Source organism: Haliotis asinina, chromosome 3, assembly GCF_037392515.1.
Source record: "Haliotis asinina isolate JCU_RB_2024 chromosome 3, JCU_Hal_asi_v2, whole genome shotgun sequence".
Taxonomy (NCBI): domain Eukaryota; kingdom Metazoa; phylum Mollusca; class Gastropoda; order Lepetellida; family Haliotidae; genus Haliotis; species Haliotis asinina.
In genome coordinates this window covers 37,744,839-37,769,771 of record NC_090282.1, presented here as the reverse complement: position 1 = coordinate 37,769,771, position 24,933 = coordinate 37,744,839, and the positions used below count along the sequence as shown (strand labels likewise).

The 24,933-nt window shown below is 38.3% G+C and overlaps 3 protein-coding genes across 3 annotated transcripts in view; all 3 read left to right on the top strand.

The window, feature by feature from the left end:
• Nucleotides 1-9,443, top strand: part of LOC137277949 (glutathione hydrolase 1 proenzyme-like) — a 29,186-nt gene extending 19,743 nt beyond the window's left edge. The window contains exons 8-16 of the mRNA XM_067809964.1: nucleotides 647-846; nucleotides 1,259-1,346; nucleotides 2,098-2,228; nucleotides 2,706-2,794; nucleotides 3,330-3,479; nucleotides 3,945-4,065; nucleotides 4,846-4,978; nucleotides 7,362-7,478; nucleotides 9,202-9,443. Coding sequence (XP_067666065.1) covers nucleotides 647-846; nucleotides 1,259-1,346; nucleotides 2,098-2,228; nucleotides 2,706-2,794; nucleotides 3,330-3,479; nucleotides 3,945-4,065; nucleotides 4,846-4,978; nucleotides 7,362-7,478; nucleotides 9,202-9,362 — 1,190 coding nt within the window. The 3' untranslated portion in view covers nucleotides 9,363-9,443. The remainder of the gene's footprint in view (nucleotides 1-646; nucleotides 847-1,258; nucleotides 1,347-2,097; nucleotides 2,229-2,705; nucleotides 2,795-3,329; nucleotides 3,480-3,944; nucleotides 4,066-4,845; nucleotides 4,979-7,361; nucleotides 7,479-9,201) is intronic.
• LOC137277953 (uncharacterized) overlaps nucleotides 1-24,933 on the top strand; it is a 182,576-nt gene that overhangs the window by 104,750 nt on the left and 52,893 nt on the right. The window lies entirely within an intron of this gene.
• The window catches only part of LOC137277950 (uncharacterized protein DDB_G0284459-like), a 156,385-nt gene that overhangs the window by 117,266 nt on the left and 14,186 nt on the right, over nucleotides 1-24,933 (top strand). The gene's annotated exons all lie outside the window — the stretch shown is intronic.

The window sequence follows — 24,933 nt, the reverse complement described above, 5'->3', positions numbered from 1 at the left end:
TGTTGTGGCACTCACATCCTAAAGTAGTGTCTTCTGTGAAATAGGGATGAACTGATGGATGGATGGATGGATGGATGGATGATACTGTGTAGTGTCTAGGTTACTCTAGGGTATGTTGTCTGACTCATCCTCTGATTTTAATGGAACAAAGTATGGCAGTCATAAGTATCTTTACTGTGGTTATCTGGTATTTTGTTTGTCAGAAGAATATGAAATTCAACAAACATTTTTTGTTATCTGATTCACCTGCTATAGTAGTCATCTTTATGACAGGTAGTCTGATTGGATGTCATATTTTTAAAAGCTGACAATTTGTGTTCCACAGTGTGTTGAGCCACTATAAGCACAGATAAGAAATTCACGAAATAGCAATGGTAGAAAGTTGACTTCAATATATACTGGACAGAATAAGCTAGGGATATTTGTATTTTCTATGATTTATGTTTCATCAGTGTGTCAATGCATAAATGGATCATTATTCATAATTTGCATATATCCCTAACTATTTTTGTCCAGTATGGGTTAGCATGCACTCTTGTCTCAGGAAGTTGTCCATGCATTTGAAACAGTATGCTCAGCATATTTTGGGACACATTATTTTTGGACGGATGACAACCAGTGACATTCACCTTCCATCCCCTCACAGCTGATGTACTGAAAAACAAGTTCAAGGTCGACGACTTTAAAGGGACACTACTGGGGCAGCTATATGTGAGAAACAATCAGTTTGTGACTCAGGGAACATTCATTGTGAGACCAGACCTTGCCAAAACACTGGATGCCATAGCAGAGAAGGGTGCTGATGAATTCTACAAGGGAGAAATTGCAAAATCTATCGTCAAAGCTGTAAGCACTCAAGCCGTAATAATGTCATAATAACTAATAAATAATGAAATAATACAAATTATGTATTTATCAATGAAAGTTTACATATGTGCTCATGCACATACCCAACTTGTAGCAGTTTTGCACTTGACCATATACTAGTATTCTATATTAAAGCTTAAATTATGAATAATAGTAAGATGTATTGGTGGAGGTAGAGAACTTATTTTGAATTAACAATCTAATGGTGTTTGATTGTCTGTATTAATGATTCATTTGATTATCATTCAGTAATGTAGCATTTAGCAATGTTTACTATTACTGCAGTCACCCAATGTTATAACACTTGACAGATCACTCTTCTTGATGTTAAAAGTAATAGATAATCTGAAAGCATCTCCACCTTCAAAGACTGAGGATACTCTTCTTGCAGGTGAAGGATCGTGGCGGAGTGATGACCATGGCGGACATGGCCAACTACCAGGTCATAAAGAGACAGGTTCTGACGACTTCCTTCAGAGGTATCTACACCACATGGCGTCATGGTCTTCTTGTGTAACGCTCCTGTCTCATTTTACACTGTTGATTCATGTAACGCTGTTGTCTCGTGTAACACTGCCATCTTATGTAACACTGTAATCTCATGTGACATTGCCTCATGTAACACTGTTGTCTCATGTAACACTGTTGTCTCATCTAAGTCTGCTGTCTCATGTACTCTGTCATCTCATGCAAATCTGTTATCGCATGTAACCGTCATCTCATGTAACACTTTTGTCTCATGTAACTCTGTTGTCTCATGTAATGCTGTTGTCTCATGTACCTTTGGCATCTCATGCAAGACTGTTGTCTCATGGAACATACAACACTAAGGTCTCATGTAACACTAAGGTCTCATGTGACACTGTCATCTCATGTAACACTGCCATCTCAAATAACAATGTCATCTCATGCAACACTGTCATCTCATGTAACTGTTGTCTCATGTAACACTGTTAGCTCATGTAACAGTGTTTTATCATACAACAGTTATCTTCCCACAACTACACATATCAGTATAAGTTTATGTTGAACACTTTCCAGTCCACTTTTCAGAAATTACTTACTTGTTTCCTAAAACCATCATGGCACTAACTCTTGTGATAGTCTGTGTGCATCAGATCTGTAGCTGGCATGTCTTCAGCTCTTGGAAGGAGAGGATACTGGGTGGTACAAATGAAAATTTTAGTCAGCTGATTAGCCATTCTGATGGAATTATTTCTGCTGTTCCAGGCAGCACAGTTGTGACGCTGCCTGCGCCAACATCCGGGCCGATATTGCTGCTTATGTTGAACATGATGGAGAGGTTCAACTGGACCCAGGCCAACATCAGTGATGCATCAACGTACCACGATATGATAGAGGTAAAATGTGATATAGACACGTACAGATGATACACCATGACAACATGGACCTACCATGATATGATAGTGATACAGTGTGGTACAGACACATGCAGATCATATACCACAATATACCCCCACCTACCATGGTATGATAGATTACAGTGTGGTACAGACACATGGAGATTGTATCCCAATTGCATAGTATGGTGCTCATTCTGTTGATCACTGGATTTTCTGGTCCACACTTAATTTTTTTCAGACAACCACTATATAGCTGGAATATTGCTGAGTGTGGTATTAAACAACTGTCAATCAATCAATCAATCAGTCAATCAATCAATCAATCAATCAATCAATCAGTCTTTGCTCATGAATATAATAAGGACATGTGTATACACTAAGTAAAATATTTCTTCTTTGACATTAATACTGATCCCATTATGCAAGGACAGTGTCCAGCATAGTTGTAGTGTAATGGTTCAACATGTTTTTCAGATATTCAAATATGCCTACGCCCACCAAGGTCTGCTTGGAGATCCTGACTTTGTTCCCAACATGAGGAACACTTCCTTGAATATTATTGCGTAAGCACATATTTTGTAATATAGCTTGATTCAATGACATCAGAAACAATGATATCCCAAAACAAGCATGAGGTTTTTCCAGATTTGGGCAGTAGAAGCTTGAAATTTGTAAGTGAACATCACTAAACGTAATCATTTACTTTTTAAGTGTAAATCTTCTGCCTGCTTGGCGTTGTTATTGGACATTAAGGAATATCAGGAAAAACCATCAGAATTCATTATGGCATGAAGTATGCCATTCCGTATTTGATACTGCTTTTTTGAAGGGGTCAGGGGAAGGTCGGGGGAAGGTGGGGGGAGAGAGAGAGTGCATGCTCATTCTATTGTAGCATCCCGAGCAATGACAAATCTGGCTTGAAGGGTTTTAAAATGATAGAGGTTGTATTCCTCTATATGTTCAACCCAAACAGCATGTACATTATAGAGACACATATATTTGTGCAATTCTTACTGAGGACTAAAATAGTTTATTAAACATTTGGTATGGAGCATTTTTATTTACCATTTTGTGATGTCTTTTTGTCTTGGTTTGCAGAAAAAAATATGCCATTGAGCTGGCCAATCTTGTTGACAATGATACTCACCCAATCTCCCACTACCATCCTTTGTATGCTCCAGAGGTAAACAAAGGCACAACCCATCTGTCTGTTGTTGACACATCAGAACTCATGGTTTCTGTTACATCGTGAGTATCATATATCATTTTGGATAAGGCAATCATACGTTTAAGGCGATCCGATGTATAAGGCAATCCCTTTCACTTTCACAATTGATGCACATGTGAACATCTGGGATAGAATTGATGTTCAGTAAGCGTGGTTCTTGTAAGATGCACCTAACAGGGTCATGTGATCAGACTCACTGACTTGGTTGACACATGTCTTCATATCCCAGTTGCGTAAATTGATCTTCATGGTGTTGATCACTGTTTTATCCAGACTCTCCTGTTCGTGGGCATCAGGAGATCAGAAAGTGACATCTCGTCATGTAATGAGAAAGGAAAGTTCAAAATTTTAATGAATGTATTTAAATCTCTATAAACTTGTAAAAGATTTAACAGGGAGCATGTGAAAAGACCCCAGTTATAAACTACTGAACAGCCAAATGCAAGAATTAGTAATGCATTGTAAATGATTTTGATATGTTCAAGGACAATCAACGATATATTTGGATCAAAGGTCACTACAACAACAGGCATTTTACTCAACAATGAAATGTCCGACTTTTCCTTCCCAAACTTCACTCGTGTCAAAGACCTTCCTCCAAATAAGGTAAGTTACAATGTCAGTATGACTCACTTTCAGGCACAGGGACAACATTGTCTCTGGATCTTGTGTGTGGTATTGTATACTAAAAAGCATAACCAACTCTAAGGGTTTGAGGTGTTGCCCTACTTGGAAAGCAGTCACTCAACAATACTGTTCAATTTTGGAGTTGCTTAAGATATATCTTTCGGATTCAGTTGAGGTGCACATGAGGTCACTAACTCAATGCATGAGGATTGTGTGAAATTGTCCCTTGTAAATATCTTGTAATCAGTTTCACATAGTATTCTGTGGAGACTTCTTATGTGTAAGACAACTATAGTTTGTATGAAGTAATATTCTTACATTTGACAACATTATGCTCAGTTTAACCCAACGTAGATATCATAAAAAAGCTTGTGTATACACATTTTAGGGGGAGTTCATACTGGAATTTTAGGTTACTTTAAAAACATGATCTCAAGGCAGTTCATGGCTGATATTGAAGGTCAAGGTCATTCAACTAATAGTGATTGCATCTTTGTTGTTAAGTTGTTCAGATATGATGGCTTCTGTTATATTTTGAATCACAAACACCTGTCAAGTTTCAGATTCAGTCACCTATTTATTCCTTTAATTGCTGATCCACTAGTTCCTTCCTTCATTCAAAACTATGTGAGTTAAAATCCCAGATTCACTTGCATTTTGATTTGTTTTCTGATAGCTCTATGAAACTGTATCACTTTCATGTGACTCTTCAGTCACTGTTACGAAGAGAAAGCTCAGAGAGTGTACATTTGTTTTCAGAATAATTTCCTTGAGCCAGGCGAACCAAAGCGCCCTCTGTCTTCCATGGTGCCTACTGTCATCTACCACCCAGGGTACCCCTGTGCACTGAGGATGGCCATCGGTGGATCAAACGGAAGCAGGATCATTGCAGGTGGTGACAATGATTCATTCTGCATATTAAAATATCACAATAGTTATTTTTGGTGATTGAACTAACAGACTAATAGGTGACTCCTAAAACCCCTGTTTGCTTGGTGATTGTGGCAATAGTCATGGTAAAGTACTGTCTGAAATAGGAAAAAGTTTTTTTCCACATTTGTCTGTACAATTTATATAGTTGATATGTGAAAGTGTGAAATATCTATTAAACTAAGTTCGGCCTAACTACAGTTCCAGTGGTAGAGAGCTAGGAAATGTAAGTAAAGGAGGAGAGGTGAGTGCAGAAATGAACAAAGCAACTTATTTTGAAAGACCATGGCTTTATGCAAATTAGTGTGCGATGATATTGTATTACAAAGGATGCTTTTTAAATGCCGATTTTGAAATCGGACTTAGCTTCATTATAAACGATAACTGGTGTACAATGTAATAACTTTCATGCTGAAACTATTAATGATGTAGAAACCAATGAGTCTCGCTATCACTATAAAGAGAAACAAGTAGGAGGGGTCATCTCAATAGAAAAACCGGGACGGGTGTAGCAGACAATGGTTGGGGTCAGACTGGGGGACAGAGATATCAGCTAATATATGATAATCCCTTAGGGGAATAAAACTGTGGAAGGACACGGCATGTCAAAACAATTTACAATTTATCCAGTCCTATTGTCATCTATAGTCTGATCCTCTGTTTTCGGCAGCTAGTCATATTTTTCCAAGTTTTGCCTGATTTTACAAGTAAACATGTTTTTCTGGATAACCTCTTATGTATCCCACTAAATGCCCAGTAAGGCTGAATTGAGTTATTTGGACATATCCTATTTGCAGTTGTGTAAATTTTTGGGATACAGAGTAACCGCCCAAAAACTGTTTTTTTCTATTTCTGACAGTACTTTAGTAGTATTTGTGTGTTTTTGAACGTCACACTCAGCAATATGGTCGTAGCAGTAGTGTTTGTTGTTGAATGCCACACTCAGCAATATGGTCGTAGCAGTAGTGTGTGTTGTTGAACGCCGCACTCAGCAATATGGTCGTAGCAGTAGTGTTTGTTGTTGAACAACACTTTGTTGTTGAACACCATATTCTGCAGTATTGTTCATAAATTTCCTGGAGTCAGTCAATAAATTCAGTCATGACAAGGAACAAGCTTGTAGTGTAACAAATGCAACAAACAAAATCAACCTTTGGAAAAATGTTGTTAATGCAAAAAAGTCTTCAAAATTGTTTGTATTCAATTATGAGAAAACATGATCAACTCCTTGGTTGTTTAGTCATTGGGACCAGCCTTCGATTATCTCAATTCATCGGACCACCACTAGTAGTAGTGGTAGTCTTGGTAGTTGTAGTAATAGTATTTATCGTGTAAAAAAGCAAGTTCATAAAAAGGACAATACATATTACATGTTCTGAACATTTCCTTGCCCAGTTTAGCATATCTGTTCACAAGTGTAAGTATAGTAAAACTTCTAAGACCAATTGTCCCAATGTCCTTTGATGAGTGTTCAAAACAGATAATGCATAAACAGGAAGTTAATTAAACATTTGACAAGTGATTACAAAACCAATTTCAATTCTCATGAAGAGGAACAGCATGTCTCTAAGACATATGTAAACACTAATCTTACTGCTCTGGGGAAAACCCAAGCCACTAATTAAACCACTGTTGACATAAAATAATTCCCTCTTTTCAGCCAAGCAGGCTACATGTTAAAATCAAAATTTGTTGAAGTAATGCAAGGACATGTTGTGAATGGTGAAATGTCATTTCAACATTGAAGCAGGAGCAGAGAAAGGGGGATAACTCTTGTTGCCATAACATCCTTGTTGAGCTCAGAACAGGTACACCCAGTTGAACTGAGTTGTCAATATCAAAGATGGTGTGCACACAATTATGTTGAAATTTGCTCATAATATCAATCACTGGGTTGCCTTGTCCAGATTCAATCATTCTAGAGACCACCATCAGATAATATTAATATTGATGGGGTTTACTTTTGTTCCTTTCAATAACCAACAATAAGAATTCAAGTAATAAGTCAATTCTTCAGACCAAATCCACAATGAGATTTTCAAATATTTCAAGTAATGTATTTGATTTAAAAGGGACATTACGCACATCGTACGGGTAATTCTTTTGGGTTCTTTTTCAACACCTGAGGAAAGCATGTAGCAGGCCAGTTTTTTCATGTAGGCCTAATAGATTTCAATGTGCTATATTGACAAAGTATGGAGGGTTTTCCCAACCTTTTTAGGAACAAACATGTGTAAGCATGGGCATTTTTTTTATATAATGGTAGCTACAACCCTGTCAGAGGCCAGTATGTATAACTTGTCTGACATGTTATAATCATATTTAAATGTTTATTGTAATTGCAGGTGTTGCTGAGACAATTGCAAATGTGCTAGCTTTTGGAATGGGTCGGGATATAGTTCGTGCCATTGAGAGCCCAAGGATATATGACGATCTGTATTCCAACAGAACAGAGTATGAAAGTAAGATTGCAGAAAATATAGCTGTGCTGAACTCTACTGGACAAAAATAGTGAGGGATATTTGTAAATTTTGAAAGTATTAACAACGATGTATTTATTTATTGACATACTGATAAAGTATCAGTCATAAAATACCAATATCCGTAACTTATTTTGTCCAGTATATACAACATCCAACAAGCAGATTAGTCCAAGCCTTCTCTTAATCTTGTAAGCCAAGTTAATAAGCCATGTTCCAATCAGAACCTGCTAAAGTTATGCCAAACAAGAAGTTTAAGCATGGAGATTCAGCTTCTGTGCATGTGTAGGGTGTTTGTTTGATTCAACAAGTAATTAAAGGGGAGGTAACTCCTGTTGCCCTAACATCAATGTTTGTTATGTAAAGTTATATGCATGGTTTGTGTAAGAAATAATGTCATGGTTTAGACTGATATTCAGAATCTGGTCCTGGAGTTAGGTTGTTGCTGTCCAACCGTGTTTCAATTATGATAGCCGTTATATCGTGAATTTACTCTCTGTGGAGAGTTGAAGTGTGTAACTACCTTCCATGTGCAAAATAGTTTCCAAATTTTAATATCCAGTTGGGCTAGTTGTGCCTGAATGTTTCTTGACCACAAAATAATTCACTAGCTTGAAAAGGTGAATGTAGACTCAAGTTTTATCATGTAGCTGCTAATATGATGAATGTTTTTATCAGGCCATAACCTTGCATGATTTAATAGTGTATTATAACCTAGCAAGTCAGAGAGAGTGATATATTCATGAAATGATCCCATGTAAATTCTCTAGATAGTTGGTCCAGGGACTGTGGAGATATAGTGGATGTTTACTAGCCATGGGCTTGAAGACCAGTGGCTATTTTGCACATTCCCCATCAGAATTATTGATATACTAATATCTCATTTGTAACATATGTCATATTTGGGATTACACTTTCTTTGTAAGTACAAATTCTGGTATTTTTTTTTTGTTGAGACCCACCCCAGATTTGAACCGGTACCCTCAGAGTCAGGCACCCAATCGCCAGCACACAAAGTCAGCCACCTAGCCCACTCAGCCACAGCGACTTCCACATATCTCATTTGGTTTCTGATCTGCCTGAGTGTGTAGAAGCAGAATCATTTCGGAACTGCAGGGTTGTTTTAATGTGAAGGACAATCCACAACATGGCACATATTAATTCTACATCAATAAGTCAGACTGATAGTGATATATTGTGTTGCCCCAGTATCATCGTCATAGTATATGAAATGTAAAGACAGACTCGCACAGATTGGCCTGCTGAATTGATATGCGCAATTTGTCTGGATCATATCATCAGTGATTTATCAAATTTGACAAACAGTACAAATTGGCAGCTGAAACCCACATTGATGGTGTCACAAGTGTGAAGTCCCTATCTTAGTTCAGTTCTACATTGCCGGCCATATCTTAGCTAGTTCGGGTCTATGCTGAGTTGCACCAGCTATTTGTCTCCCTTTAGTGCAACGAGTGAAAATAGAACAATGTTACATGATAGTTTCTCAAACAACTTCTTCTGTGATTGATCGCCATGCGTCCAATTTCAGATCCTGTTCGGTACAGAGTTTTCTGGACTATGTGTCTTATTTGTGTTTTGCGCACTTATTCCTTTATTGAGTTATTGAACATTCATCATTCACATCTGAACCCAAATGGGCTGTCAATATTTCTGGTTTGTAGTGATCTCTAATTGTCTGTTGCAGCAACATTCTTAGTGTCTGTCGCAGAGGACCTGAAGAAAATAGGCCACAACATGGTCAAGGTCACCGAAGGTCTCAGTGTCGTCCAAGCAGTTGCCAAGGTCAATGATGAAATTTTCGCCCACTCGGATTCCCGCAAGGCTGGAAAGGCGGCTCTGTTTTAATTAAGAATTGGAATTGTAAAAATTGTTTAACATTTCATTTGTTTGAGATAAGAGTTGTGGTAAGGGTTTTGATGAAAATACTCTAATTGAGGGGAAGGTCTTTGTCCTGTTTTTTCCCCTTTTTTCATTTTGTCAGCTATCAGCTTAAATGTTTGGAATTAGCATTTGTATTTTTGTCCAAGAAATCATGAATTGTGTAATTTATGTCTGCTGACAATTATTTTTACTTTATGTTTTGATTATTAACACATGGTACTTGAGCCTACAACAGATATATTAGAAGATATACAAGACGTTTTTGTCTTTGTTTTGCGTAGTATATTGGTGATAGGATCATGAAATACAGAAGCTCAGCTGTGGAAATGCAGAAGAAAGAGTTTGTTTGCAACAAGTCGTGTAATTTTAGGATACAGAACTTTTTTTTCTTTCTGTTTATCTTATAGTTTGTGCAACATTTTGTAATGATGCTAGTGATTTTGAATCTCATATTCCTAATATTCTTAAATTGTGCATGTTGTAACAATTATTTATTTGTCAGGGAAAATGATAGGAAATTTTCAGAATAACTTTGAAAATTCTGAAATTTTTCAGGTTTATGGTCCTCATTACTGTTGGAGGTATGTGCCAGTGATGGTCCTGTTTAGCATAATAACTAGTGTTTTGTGTTGTCTAGGGCTAGGTAAATCTGGGGTGAGAGTCGTGTTCCTTCCAAGTGACAAGTTACAGGTCGAACCTCAAATATGATTATTATTTTTGTTATGATTATTATTATAATTATGATTTGAATCTTTGTGAAATGTGGTTCCACTGGGCATGTTGGTTAACACTCTCATGTCCTAGCCCACTGTGCAGAGTTATGTCCTTCAGTGTCACCAGGATCTGCTGATATGCTGGGATGCGGGTTCAAATCAGTTCACCTTGGTTATTATTCAACCTGTTCTCTTGGGATTCATTCATAAACATCCACGATCTGCAACACTTCCACCACCATAAAGCTGGTAGACCTTAATAAATATGAAATATTTTTCAAAATCTGGTAAAATTTTTGATTGATTGAAATTTATGGTTAACAGGCAGCTTGTCAGTCATTCATATATTTTTCTGAATGGCTTTGAGCACATCGGTGTTTATTTATACATGTAGTTGGGTTTTTTGAGCACGATATTGTGTTCGTGGATTTCAGCAATGTGCTAAACGTACTTGACATGTGTCACTGTTGCTAGGATTGGACCTACTCCCTCAAATTCACTCACTCACTCAATACAGTGTGTTTGACTGATATGTTCTTCCAACAAATGTGTTTAGTTTTGATGTTTGTAGATTTATGGGCATAATATGTGTGTTTAAGTTATTTCAAGCTCAATGATATATAAGTTGTATTTGTTGGACATTTGAGGGAAATTATGTGGCATTTTTAGCTTTCTCTGTGCAATATTATGACGATGTTGTGAACATTCTCTTAAAATGTTAGCAGAGATGGCTGTCCTACTTCATATCCTACAGAGTTGTAATGAATAATGAAGAATAACTGTTAATTCTTCTTGTAACCCACATTTGCTTCCTTCATCATTTCCACTTTGTTATTTCCACCTTGTTATTTCCACATGACATTTCCCTACAGTTATTTACACTTCTTCGTGGCTTACACTTTTGGTGACCTTGACTATGCTCAATTCCAATTTAATATCTTCATGTTCCTTTTTACCCATATTTTCAAAGCTCTCATAGCGCTGAGATAGTTGTAAGTGCCATACATTAACATTAACTTACAACTGTCTCAGCTCTAAGAGAGCTAAGCTTCGAAAATTTGTACCCTGTTCCTTTATTCCTTTATTCATAACTCTAAGAATTCTTAACTTCGATCATTGCCAATGTGTTAAGAATGGGTGTAAGAAGTTTGTATTGCTATGAATGTTTCAAGAATAGCTAGCCAGTGCCACAAAGCATTCGTAGTTGGTAAGCTAAACATGGAGTTACAATAGATCGTAACCTTACAAATGTTTAGTGATCGGTATGAGAATGAGAACCAGGTAGAACTGCAGCTATGATCCCAATCAGAAATGTACCCAGTAGAGGTACACAGGTGTACCAATATGGCTGTATATCCTTGGAGCATGCTATTCCACATGTTACTTGGTTGTGGACTTCAACACGACAAAATGTGCAAAGGAACCATTGCACACATTGTGTAATCGTCATCAGCAGTGTATGAAATAAGCCAAAAAACAATCCAGAGACTAGGGCTGGTAATTTCAAAATGTTCCCATCCCAAAATGGATTTAACCAGACCAGACAATCCAAAGAAGATATCTAAATCTTTAGTCACATTGAATAATTCCATGAACCTGAGACATTAATTTACTGCAGATCTCTGTGCATTGAGATGTGTTGCTGTTTTAGAGATAATATGTGTCAACACAGTGCTTTGAGTTTGTGGTATGATAATTTAATGGTCGGACATTAATGTCAAGTCCAAATGTAACAGTCAGTTTGAATAATAGATTTTCAGATGTGGTGAATTTTCTCAGATGTATGGAACATGTTGTCTAAATGTTTCACCAGACCTTTGGCCTGGCTAGCTGTAAATTTAGATTGTCTGTCTGAATTCTAGCCAGACTCAGGTATTCGGACAGGCTTTTTTAAGTTCACTGTCACTAGTCCAGCATCTTGCCCTAGTAGGATGCTTTCTACATCTTGGATAGATACTTGCACAGCTACAGTTGCCACTAGTCCAAAATGAAGTGCAGGTTAGTTGGATTTAACTTTCCTACCCTGGCATAACTGTTATTATTCATTTGATACACCATTTATTATTTCCTCACACAAATAGCAATGATACTTTTGAAAGAAACCACTGGGTTGGTCAGTTCTGCTTTCTCCACTGTTGTCATGGTTACACCTGACTCTAAATGGAATTAACCTTCCAGATAAGGTTCTTCCCAGTCTTCATGTTCCTGTCCTCAACAGTATTATTTTTAACGTCTAGTATTTGTTTGTTTGTCATCACAGCTGACATTTGCATAATATTGGGTTGTCCTAGTTACCGGGGATTACGTGATTACGTTTTAGTTTTCTTTTCAGTAATGATATTATGAATGTGAAATGATTGTACTTACTGTCAATACAATGTATGCCACTCAACTTTTGATAGAAATCTTAAATGTTATTCTGATCGCATATATACTTGATATATTATTGGAATCATTTTTGTGTATCTTTGGAATCTAAAAAAATCCCTGGCAAAGTGGAATAGTATATTTCATATACAGGCGTATCCCAAATGGCAACTACTGTTTATGAAACCTGTGCATGCAGGTTTTATATTCTTATAACCAGAAAAGATTTGACATTATTTATAGGATTCTTTGATGTATCTGGAATATTACAAATAGGTGTGAAACACATTTACTTAACAATTAGCCAGATCATCTGATAACATGTCCTCAGATATTCACTCTGAGGGGTGATGTGTCGGATCTGACTTGAAGGAGGTTGGTTGTGACAGATAGTCTGTGATACTTGTGAACATTCATTGTGCCTCATTGGTTACTCTCTAGTTGCTGACAGCAACGATATTCCAGGAATAGCAGTGGCCAGTCATGTTATTTCATATTACTAAATGGTCAGTGGAGTAGCCTAGTGGTACAAGCATTGACTTGTCATGCACAAGACATTGGTACTGTGTGAAGCCCATTTCTGGAGGTCCCTGCTGTGATATTGCTGGAATATTGCCAAAACAAAAACATAAAACCATACTCACTCACTCAGTCATGCATATTATTAAAGCTAATCTATCATTCCATGTATACTACACAAAAGAAGTTGGAACATGCATGATTATTTCATGTTATAATGGTTTGCTCATGATGTTGATCACTGCATTATCTGATCCAGACTAATGTTCATTGACCTCCACATTATAAGTTGAATATTGCTGATTGTGACTTCAATATCATGTTATTATCGATGTGCTGTGCCATGTCTAAAACTCAAAAAGACAATAAGCGTGTATGATAATAGTTCTAAAATACATCTATCATTCCTTGTATGCTACTCAAAAGAAGATGTTTCATGACTGTTACTGTCATTCCATGTGTATGTCTCAAGTACGTTGAAGCACTCCAATTATTATCGTGAATGTGTTATCCTGTGGAAAGCTCACTCAACACGTTCATAATGCTATAGTTAGCCTGTTATTCCAAACCATAAGCCAGGATAGGTGAACCATTATAGTACAGATGATTTGTTTCTTGAGTTGTGTGTATTACTGGGGGTTCAGAATCTCGTCCAGACAAAGAAATATGTTTTTGAAATGCATATCATAGTATTCAATATTTAAATGTTTTAGTGGTGAGGATTTTTGGTTTTAATTAACACTGTTGGATGGACTTTGTTCATATTTACCTGAATTGCTAGGTGTGGTATTTAGAATCTCCCAGCTAGAATTAATTATTTGTCAGTTTCTGACAGATATGAAGTTCCAGAGTTCCAGGAGAAATTATAACAAATGCTTGATCCATCTTGACTTTTTTGTTGTGTATGTTCTGTAGTGTTATGACATCTTAGGCTATACCAAGAAAACACAAAAAAACTGTCAGTGCATCTTTACATATTGTTTTTTCCTAAATCAACTACACATAACTGAAGACTTGATTGATAACTTTCAAAACTGTGTCTCTACCCAGCCTGTTGCTCCCTCTTCTGGATTTGGGGCCTGTTTCACAAAACTTTCAAAGGCCTAAGATCTTCTAACTTTTCTCATAGCATTTGTACCTGGTATACTGTAACATACGAGGTGCAAATGATCCGAGAAAAGTTACAAGATCTTAGACTTATGAGAGTTTGGTGAAATGGGGCTCTGTTCCCCTCCAGAGGTATGATCAGCTATATCTCATTCCTGGCAATAGGCAAAGGAGAAATTCACAGATTTCCTCATTTCTTAATCTTGTCATATCTTGAGGGTTCTTCTCTGATTGGTTTATTTACATGGCTGTTGATTCTTGAATAACTAAAGAATAGGAATAGCAAGGTGATTGGTGTTCTTAGATAATATTTGACATATTTGTTCATCCTGCAGTTTGGATAAATACTGTTTTATTTCATTTTTGGTGCCTTCAGAATTTGACAATCGATGCCCCGTCTTGGATGTTTGTTTTTTTCTTTTTGTTTACCCATTTGATTGCATCTTGTTCTTGTATTTATGATGAATAGGTTTTTATGGTAGCAGCACTGATCATCAATAATGGTATTAGTGACAGCCTGTACAACATGTTATTTCAGTGTCAAAATCTTATTCATTTTATTTATTTTACAAATGAAAGACATGTTACCAATTTCTTAACTGAACTGATATACAGCATGTCCCTTTTGCACAAAGTGATCATTGCTATGCAGACTGTTGCCCTTAATTTAACATAGACTTACAACTGTGATCACTTTGTGGAACTCGTCACTGCTTTACTGTTTATGTTAGAAAGAAAGGTCTTCAAACATTAATTCTGGTCCAGCATATATCTCCATCCAAGCTGAGTAAGCTTTCATGTGAAAGCCTTATGACAATGGCCCTGCAAACATTGCATCTCCTCTCTCCACCTTCCAGCCAACAGGAAATCAGGTGGCGCTTGACTTATGGAAACTGTTTCAGGAAATCAGGTGCTCTTGACTCAAGGAAACTTGTTTCACGAAATCAGGTAGCTCTTGACTCAAGCAAACTGTTTCACGAAATCAGGTAGCTCTTGACTCAGGGAAACTAGTTCCGGAAATCAGGTGCTCTTGACACAAGGAAACTGTTTCGGGAAGTCAGGTGGCTCTTGACACAAGGAAACTGTTTCAGGAAGTCAGGTGGCTCTTGACTCAAGGATACTGTTTCAGGAAATCAGGTGCTCTTGACTCAAGCAAACTGTTTCAGGAAATCAGATAGCTCTTGAGTCAAGGATACTGTTTCACCGAAATCAGGTAACTCCTCAGTCAAGACAACTCTTTGCTTTGCTGAGCCCTTCCTTGGAGGGGCCATCTTCTGTAAGTTTGAATCCCATTTCCTCCTTGTATAATATGTTTCAACCTTCCTCCCATACTGAGCAGACCTCCTGTGATAAAACACCATAATAAGGATAAGCAACATTTTAACATACTTTGTCTTATATTGCTGTTTATTGTTTGTTTCTTATTAGATATATATATATATAGATATGTATTTGCTCTGTCATATGTTCTTTGAACTGACAATGATTCTAAAATTATTTAATACTTTGTTTTTGACCACACTAAACTACCTCTTGCCAGTGAATTAAGTTGAATGAAGAAATGAAAATAATCAAAACAATGGAAACTTTAATCTTGAACAAACTCTACACATTGTGACCCTGATTTGATAGATAAGGTTTCTCATGTATTGTTCCCAGGAGATGAGAAACTCTGTATGAAGTTGACATGTCAGATTTGCTCTAGCGGTGTTTCCTGTAATGTGTTTATCATGTCTTGACACCAGGAACACGTTCTACGCCTGTTTACTTGATGATCAGTTTGTTCGGAAAGTATCCATATTTATGTTGGGAAGGAGAAATCATTTAACCCATTAGATTTTGGAACTATAGATTGACCTAAATGAAGAAATTTAATTCACTGGCAAAATTATTTTGAATGGAACTGCAACAAATTTGGAATCATGAATATTTTTGCCAATAAAAATTGTCACACTACATACCCAGAGAAAGACAATGTATTTTCCAGGGCCTAGATTTTCAAGGCTTTCTTAGCACTAAGATCGTCGTAAGTTAATATGACTGCTATAGCAGTTAGGACCATCCTAACACAAGGTGATCTTTGAAAATCTAGGTCCAGGGCTTGAGCCTGTGTACTGACCAATTGTATCGTTTCTTGTAACAGATTTAATGATGTTGTAATATCCTGGTTCTTTATGGTATTTGTTAAAATTCACATTTGGTCAAATATTCCTTATTTTTTGGCAATAAAGTGAAGGTATTTGTTAACTTTCTTTCTTTATCATTATATTTAGTACTATATTTGAAGTGCAATGTACAACAACTCTATTGAGACTAACCTCAATAATATAAGTGATGAACAAGCGATGAACCAGAGATTCATAGATCAGTGCTCATGCTGTTGATCACTAGACTGCTTGGTCCAGACTCTATCATTTGCAGAGTGTGTCATACACAATAAGGAAAAAGAAAATACCAGTGAATGTTCTTATAAACCTCACAGAACAGAGGAAGTATCATTTGCAATTACCCACTGATGTGTTGTATACAAATATGTGGCACTGAAGAACATGACTGTGTAGCACTGATGTTCATGCTGTCAATCACTGGGTTTTTTATAACATTATTGCATATTCTGGATATAACTTTATAGTTTATACAGTGGTGTAAAACAACAGATCTAAGAGTCTTCTTGTGATCAGGACTGCAAGTATGTAAGGCCACTTCCTTGTCAGGTTGTCAGGAATTGTTTGTGATAAGGAGTAAAAACTGATATGATTCCTACAAACAGGAAAACCACATGAAATACTTTTTTAAAGAATGCAGGGCAGTTGACAGCTGCTGGGTACTAGGTTGTAATTGTACAAATCATTTCAGGGCTAACTCCTATACCTCAACATAGTCTAGCCTTAGTCTTGGAGCTAGTCTTAGCTCTGGGGAGTCTCACCCAGGGTTCAAGGTTGTAATTGTACAAATCATTTCAGGGCTAACTCCTATACCCCAACATAGTCTAGCCTTAGTCTTGGAGCTAGTCTTAGCTCTGAGGAGTCTCACCCAGGGTTCAAGGTTGTAATTGTACAAATCATTTCAGGGCTAACTCCTATACCCCAACATAGTCTAGCCTTAGTCTTGGAGCTAGTCTTAGCTCTGAGGAGTCTCACCCAGGGTTCAAGGTTGTAATTGTACAAATCATTTCAGGGCTAACTCCTATACCCCAACATAGTCTAGCCTTAGTCTTGGAGCTAGTCTTAGCTCTGAGGAGTCTCACCCAGGGTTCAAGGTTGTAATTGTACAAATCATTTCAGGGCTAACTCCTATACCCCAACATAGTCTAGCCTTAGTCTTGGAGCTAGTCTTAGCTCTGAGGAGTCTCACCCAGGGTTCAAGGTTGTAATTGTACAAATCATTTCAGGGCTAACTCCTATACCTCAACATAGTCTAGCCTTAGTCTTGGAGCTAGTCTTAGCTCTGAGGAGTCTCACCCAGGGTTCAAGGTTGTAATTGTACAAATCATTTCAGGGCTAACTCCTATACCCCAACATAGTCTAGCCTTAGTCTTGGAGCTAATCTTAGCTCTGAGGAGTCTCACCCAGGGTTCAAGGTTGTAATTGTACAAATCATTTCAGGGCTAACTCCTATACCCCAACATAGTCTAGCCTTAGTCTTGGAGCTAGTCTTAGCTCTGAGGAGTCTCACCCAGGGTTCAAGGTTGTAATTGTACAAATCATTTCAGGGCTAACTCCTATACCCCAACATAGTCTAGCCTTAGTCTTGGAGCTAGTCTTAGCTCTGGGGAGTCTCACCCAGGGTTCAAGGTTGTAATTGTACAAATCATTTCAGGGCTAACTCCTATACCCCAACATAGTCTAGCCTTAGTCTTGGAGCTAGTCTTAGCTCTGGGGAGTCTCACCCAGGGTTCAAGGTTGTAATTGTACAAATCATTTCAGGGCTAACTCCTATACCCCAACATAGTCTAGCCTTAGTCTTGGAGCTAGTCTTAGCTCTGAGGAGTCTCACCCAGGGTTCAAGGTTGTAATTAGTGTGACACTAGTTGCATGCATCAGGGTATACCATTTACTAGTCTTGGAAATTAACATGTACTGAACGGCAAAAGAAATGCAATTTCTTGAAATGAAATCTCATAAAAGTTTCTTTTCTTTTCCTGTTCAGTATATTTTACATGGATGAAAAACGGTTTCTAAATTATGCTCATAAATACACTAATAGGTCAAGGAAACGATACCAAGTCAAAATCTGATATAACAATATGACAAACCACCCTTGTGAAAAAAGGAAACTGAAATTTAATTTTATTAACAGGTGTGTGGGCAACGTACATGTTAGTTTATTATGAAACAGCCCAGAGGCTCCCTTCATTTTCAGAAACTGTTCTTGCATTGGCAGATCCTGGCATGTTTGTTTCACGGACTGTGTGACAGGATAAAGATATACATCAACTGCTAGACTGATATGAACCTAATCTTTATCTTATGAATGTGTTTTGTTGGAAACGTAATTTGTTCCCTGAAATCACTGATGAAAATGTTGGCCCATCCTTTTAGAGAAATATGTTGTATGGTTTGAAATTACTGAAAAAATGCCATGTTCTGTGAAGTAAGTCTTGAAATATGTTTTGGGAGAGACACGAAATGTTTGTTTGTCTGTTGTAAGCATGACTCACCACTGATCCATCTGCATGACATATTCGAATGTTGAAAAGACAATCCCGTGATCGAGTTTTAAGAACACACAACGCGTTAGCGGTTACTTTAGTTGTACCCCGCTGTTTTCCTGCAGTACCAAAGATGGGGCATCAGAAACGGGTTTCACTCATTGTACCCATGTGGAAATCGAACCTGGGACCTCGGTCGAACGCTTTAACCACTAGGCTACCCCAACGCCCCAATACTGAATGTAAGCACAGGATTTATTTGGTTGTCTCCATTGAAGAACAGCACACCGAGGACGAATTCTTTTAATTCAGAGGTTTTTAACTAGACGTCATGACTGCATTACCTGTTCTTGGAGCAATGACCTCACCATGACTCAGCTCTTTCAACACCTGTCGCATTCATGCACTGTTTATTGACTCTAAAGGTAGTGTACATCAGTAATTGAAAATGGGAGCGGACATACTTCAGCTTTACTAAGAATTTTCGGTTCCACAAGACAAGTTTTAAATTTTCTCCTAAATATCCGTTATTGAATACGAGGCGGATATGATGATGCATTTCCTTATACCAAGGTCAAGGTCGGACACGGTCATAATTTTGATGCATAGGTGACATATCGTCTGTTTCCAACGTGTCCAGGGACTAGTAGTTAAAGTGTACTCATCACGGGTCGGGTGGTCAGGCCTGCTAAGTTGGTTCACACATATGTAGTCGTTAATAGAATAAGTGTATATGGATGACAACTTCTTTAATACTGGAACACGACGTTTCGATACAGGTTCTTGTATCGTTTTCAAAGTGTAAATGATACAGGGAGAGAACAGGCGATATATAATACATAAACTAATTAACAAGTGATGATAAAGACAACGGGTAAAAGGATAACATGGAAGCCAGTAGTGCACAGAGCCTAGTATGAATACAAGTTAATAATAATAATAAGACAATAAGACGATGGATGTGACATTCAAAGCTCTTTCACAACACTTTTCAATGAATTCCCATTCAATTATATCAATGTGTTTGTACACAATCAACTGTTACCAGTGACTGGCTGATTTGTCATAGATTCTAATTCTCAGTAATTCATAAATATACAGGACGTCTAGTAGGGTAGGCGGATTCCGTCTCCCGCGTGGAACATTTCTCGCCAGTCTTCTGTAGTACCGGATGCATATGTAATGACGTGCATGTTTTCAGTTCCCTACATATCGACGTTAATAGTCTACTCAAAGATGAACAGGCCATGTCTTTGAATGCCATATGGTGTCTGTGTTCAGAAATCTGCGCGTGAAGCCAACAGTATCCACATAATGTATCGAGGGATTGAGTTTAGATTTAAGCCGCTTTGAGCAATATTTCAGCAATATCACGACCGGAGACACGAAATATGTGTCTGTATTGGGAACAGAACAAACGCATTAACGCAAGCAAACGCATTAACCACTAAGCCACCCCATCATACAGCTAAAGTCGTTACAGGTGAACATATTCTCTGTTACCGTCGTGGGTCCCGATCCACAAAAAACGTTCGCAGCGACATACGACATTCGTAGCCTATGATAAACTATAAAGTTACGACAGGTCGAACGCTTAAAGTCCCTTTTAATCGGGGTCCCGTTACTCAAAGCAGTCGTAGTTGAAAGATGATCGTAAATCCCATGCTTTAACCTAGATTTACGACTGCCGTTGCGCTACGATCACTCTTAGGAACGGGGACCAAGACCGTGGATATTTTTGTATGTCCATACATTTGTAAGTTGGTACACTTAGTACGCTGGTATATGTGACACCCAATACCCATGTTGCTTTTGTATACGTTGCAACATTTGTGAAAATGTTCATGCATGTACAGTGATTGTGTTTCAATTGTTTTCTGAAAATGTGAGTTAATTTACGCCATTTCTGTCCGTTAATCACGTCCGTGGCAATAGGATATACCATTTGTTAAATCCGTTGTCAAGTGTTTCCTTTTCTTAAGTTTAAAACAATTATTTTGTGGTTTGTGTCACTGGCTTCTGCTCTCCTTATTAACTAAACTTTTAACATAACAGGGGTTGGCGGTGGGGTAGCCTAGTGGTTAAAGCGTTCGCCCGTCACGCCGAAGACCCGGATTCGATTCCCCACATGGGTACAATGTGTAAAGCCCATTTTCTGGTGTCACCCGCCGTGATATTGCTGGAATATTGCTGAAAAGCGGCGTAAAACTACACACACTCACTTTAACCAGGGATACTCCACATAGGCTCCCTGCTTTAACATACGAGTTGTGAGAGTTTTCAGAATTGCTTTTTGTGTTGCTCCCAGCTCTATAGTGTCTCAGACAGATTCACAATTATAACATATATGCGCATACAACCTATTCTGCTTAACTCTATTTTCCCTTTCTATTTTGTACAAAGTGTTTTGTGGTCCAAAATACCCGTACCATCATTCACGGCCCTTTAAAAGACTTCTTATATGCAGCGTTTCTAAGAACCATCACAAAGTTTCATTTCACCATTTTAAAAGCTTAGGTGTTAGAGAATATTTATAACAGGCTATGTCAGTTAATCTGGTTCTATTTATAGCCACGCACTGCCACGGTGTCTTGGGAATCCCCCTCCAGATACGGATACAGCCACACGTGCTTTGTCCTTCCGCCGTCTGTGGGGTTTTACGCGAGTGACATTCAAATTTCATTCAAGCGCCGAACAGCGCTGCGTGTGACTTTCACACGGGTTCAATAGTACTACTTTATTCAGTCGCTCCTTCCGTAGATCGATGTGTATCCGCCCAAATTGGTCTTGAATCGAACTGGATGCGGGCCACATTTGCAAATTGGTGTTTTCCAACATGTTTCCAAATTGCTCTAGGCTGAGGTCATGTGAGATGAAACACAGGGGCTTGTAATGCTGAAAATAATACGTCCTAGATCAAAACACGTTTGAATTGACTGACTGAATTTAGTTTTACGCCAGCATTTAGCAGTATTCCAGAGATATCATGGTAGGGTAGCCTAGTGGTTAAATCGTTCGCTCGTCACGCCGAAAACCCGGGTTCGATTCTTCACATGGGTATAATGTGTGAAGCCCATTTGTCCCCCGCCGTCATGGAATATGCTAAAAGCGGCGTAACACTAAACCCACTCACTTATGTGTAAGGTGGCCAGCACTCCTCTCTTGTGACGTTTACCGTTTGCTTGGCCGGGTCTGTATTTGTTGAAATGCAATCCTGTTAAAATGTCACCAGTAATACGCCGATTTCGTTAATGATGCTGTTGTCAAACCAGCGCCTGCATCAGCTTAATCATGTACATCCCCGTGCCAGGTAACAGGAGCACACACCCTCATACACGTTAGGAAACGTGACAGAGGGACCGTCACCTGTGGTCCTTACAAAGTGTTACCTGTATACATCTTGATCTCGGCGTTCGTGACGGTTAGCATGCTATCCTTTCACGTTCTGTCACTGGATAGAATGTTATTGTGGTATCGTATAACCAACAATAAACTTCTGGCACAGGTATGCACGCATCACTTGTTCTAAATTTGCTCGGGAACAAAACAGACAAGGGCATTTGCTTTTGTTTAATTTGAGGCGTGTTCTTTTCACGACAGTGTACGATTATGTCGGCCTGTGAAGATCCGGGTTAGAATTTGTCTTCAGTATACCCCACGCTTGTCGTTAGAAGATCGGGTGGTCAGACTCGCTAACATGGCTGACACGTCGTTTCTATTATGTAGAACGATGCTCGTGCTGTTGATCACTGGCCCAGACTCGATTATTTGCACACCGCTGCCATTTAAGTGGAATATTGCGGAGTGTGGCATTAAACAACCAACCACAAGATGTATATTTCTCAATTCATCCTGTGACGACTAACGTGAATAGATGTCGTGACTGGAGTATATTTATTACGGTAAACGATGGTTGTGAAAGATGTCCCACACCTTAACAACCCTGAGTACGGCTGTCATCTGAGTACAACCCATGGCTGTCATCTTATAGTACGTAAAACGTATGATTTGGTCGTCCTGGCGTGCTTAGAAAATGCACGTAAAAAAAGCAAAAATAATAGAACTGAAATGATAATTGATTCCAATGATCATCAATGTGATCAAACTCCCCCAACACTCAAAACACACCCCAGCACTTTCTTCAGTGCTAAAGATCTAAATGAAACAAGTCCAGATTTCCTCAGGTTCTGAAGTACCTTTCCCAATGGGACTCAGTTGCAGTTTAAAAGGATATTCTGTCGTGATACGTTTTCTGAGACACTACCTTATATAGTCTTCACCACCCTTTAGTCTAGATCTGTCATACAGACCTTGAAACCAATATATCCAAGAAAACCCAAGCAAAACTAGAATATCTATCAGTGACGAAAATCTCTGGGCTTCCTTTTATTATTTTATAATTTATTATAAGAACAGTTTGTTTGTTTTTTAAAAATATGTTCATTTCAGGCACTCGATGTTTGCTTTCACCGCCCCTTGACGATGTCTAGACAACCAACATCATCAACGGTCTATCCCAACTCCGTCTCGACAAATTCATCTACGCCACTCATTATTTTTAAAAAGTGCAGAAACTCTCACAAAATGTGTCGCGTCAAAAGTTCACCAAAGCAAACTGCTATTTTAAACGACGTTAGCAATAGGATACACATTTTATCGTGTTCAGTTTATGTGTGCCTTGTATGTAGACCTATATTTAACACGGACTTTTTCTTGGTTTCATCCTGGTGACCCGGAAGTCGTCCTCATGACCTCACCATTCCAAGAAGACCGGAGGTGTTCGGAGAAATCTATACGGCCCAACCGCAGCTGCTGTTTAAGCTCATGTGAATAAAACATTGCTGTAGATATCATAACCAGGGCACCTGAAGACTGAGGCTAAATATGCCGAGATCGAGGCTAAACCAACAACCTGACTCGCATTGTGAACAGAAATAATGCTAAGAGGATTAAATAAATCATATTGTGAATCATAGTAATTTACATACCTGTAGAAACAGGTGTTAAAAGGTACATATTTATTACTATTACATTCAAATAGTAAAGTCATTCCAAAACCTGATCCATGTCTAATTTTATACCCCGGTCAAACGATAAGCCCGGAAAAACCCGGAAGTGCCATGTTTCAAAATCCTGATCGCTTCATTGACGAACCGAGAAAACAGACATCGCCTAATGGCTAATTACGTGAATAGACTATACACCTTATGGATGAAAACTAGGTCGAGTCATCGACTTCAGCGTTGGTGACCGGCATACGGGTTTCTCTTAAATCGCTTTTTCTGTAAACGACTGGTAACGTGCATGGTCACGCCACGACTGCCACAGATCTGTATAACATACTACAAATACACAAACCAAGGGTATTACGTACATGTGGCTATATCGCATAGTCACTCAACTAATTATTTTCCATTTTGTCCAACTCGATCTACAATGCTAACGTTTTAAATTAAGCAGGTTACCTATGATTTTCTTTTCTTTCTATTAACTAACTGTTTGTTTCTATCAAAATTATATAAAATTATATATATTAAGGGACTAAGCGACGTCTTATTCTTTTGCTGGCTTGCAGGACGAGGATCTTTCCGATTTTCTCAATTATTTCTACTCCCCACGCCTTTGAAAAACCGGATTTCTGCAATATAGAAAGCAAATAATGTATTGGATTGGCACACTTGGTGACGTGGTAGATGGAACCGCATCGTCTCTTGATGCTATGTATGGATCCTTCCTCACAAGATCGTCGGGGTGGGGTAGCCTTGTGGTTTAGGCTAACTAGTTATGTCGAAGACCCGGGTTCGATTCCCTACATGAGAACAATGTGTGAAGTCCATTGCTGGTGTTCCCCAGCGTGATGTTGCGGGAACATTGCTAGAAGCGGCTTAAAACCATTCTCGCTCACTCACTCACTCATTCCTGACCTGATCAGTAGGTGAACTATATACCGAGTTTCGATTATATACAGGTCCTCTTAGTATACCTGGGATATTACAGGGTAGGACATAAACCACAAAGAAATAACAAACACAAACATATACGCGCGACATGTTCCATCACGTGAACTGATGCAGGCATGCTTATCACGTTTATCAGACTTGATAAACCTTACTGCAATAGCTAGAAAATGCATTCAAACAACTCCATTTAATAATTTACATTCTATTGTCCTATGTAA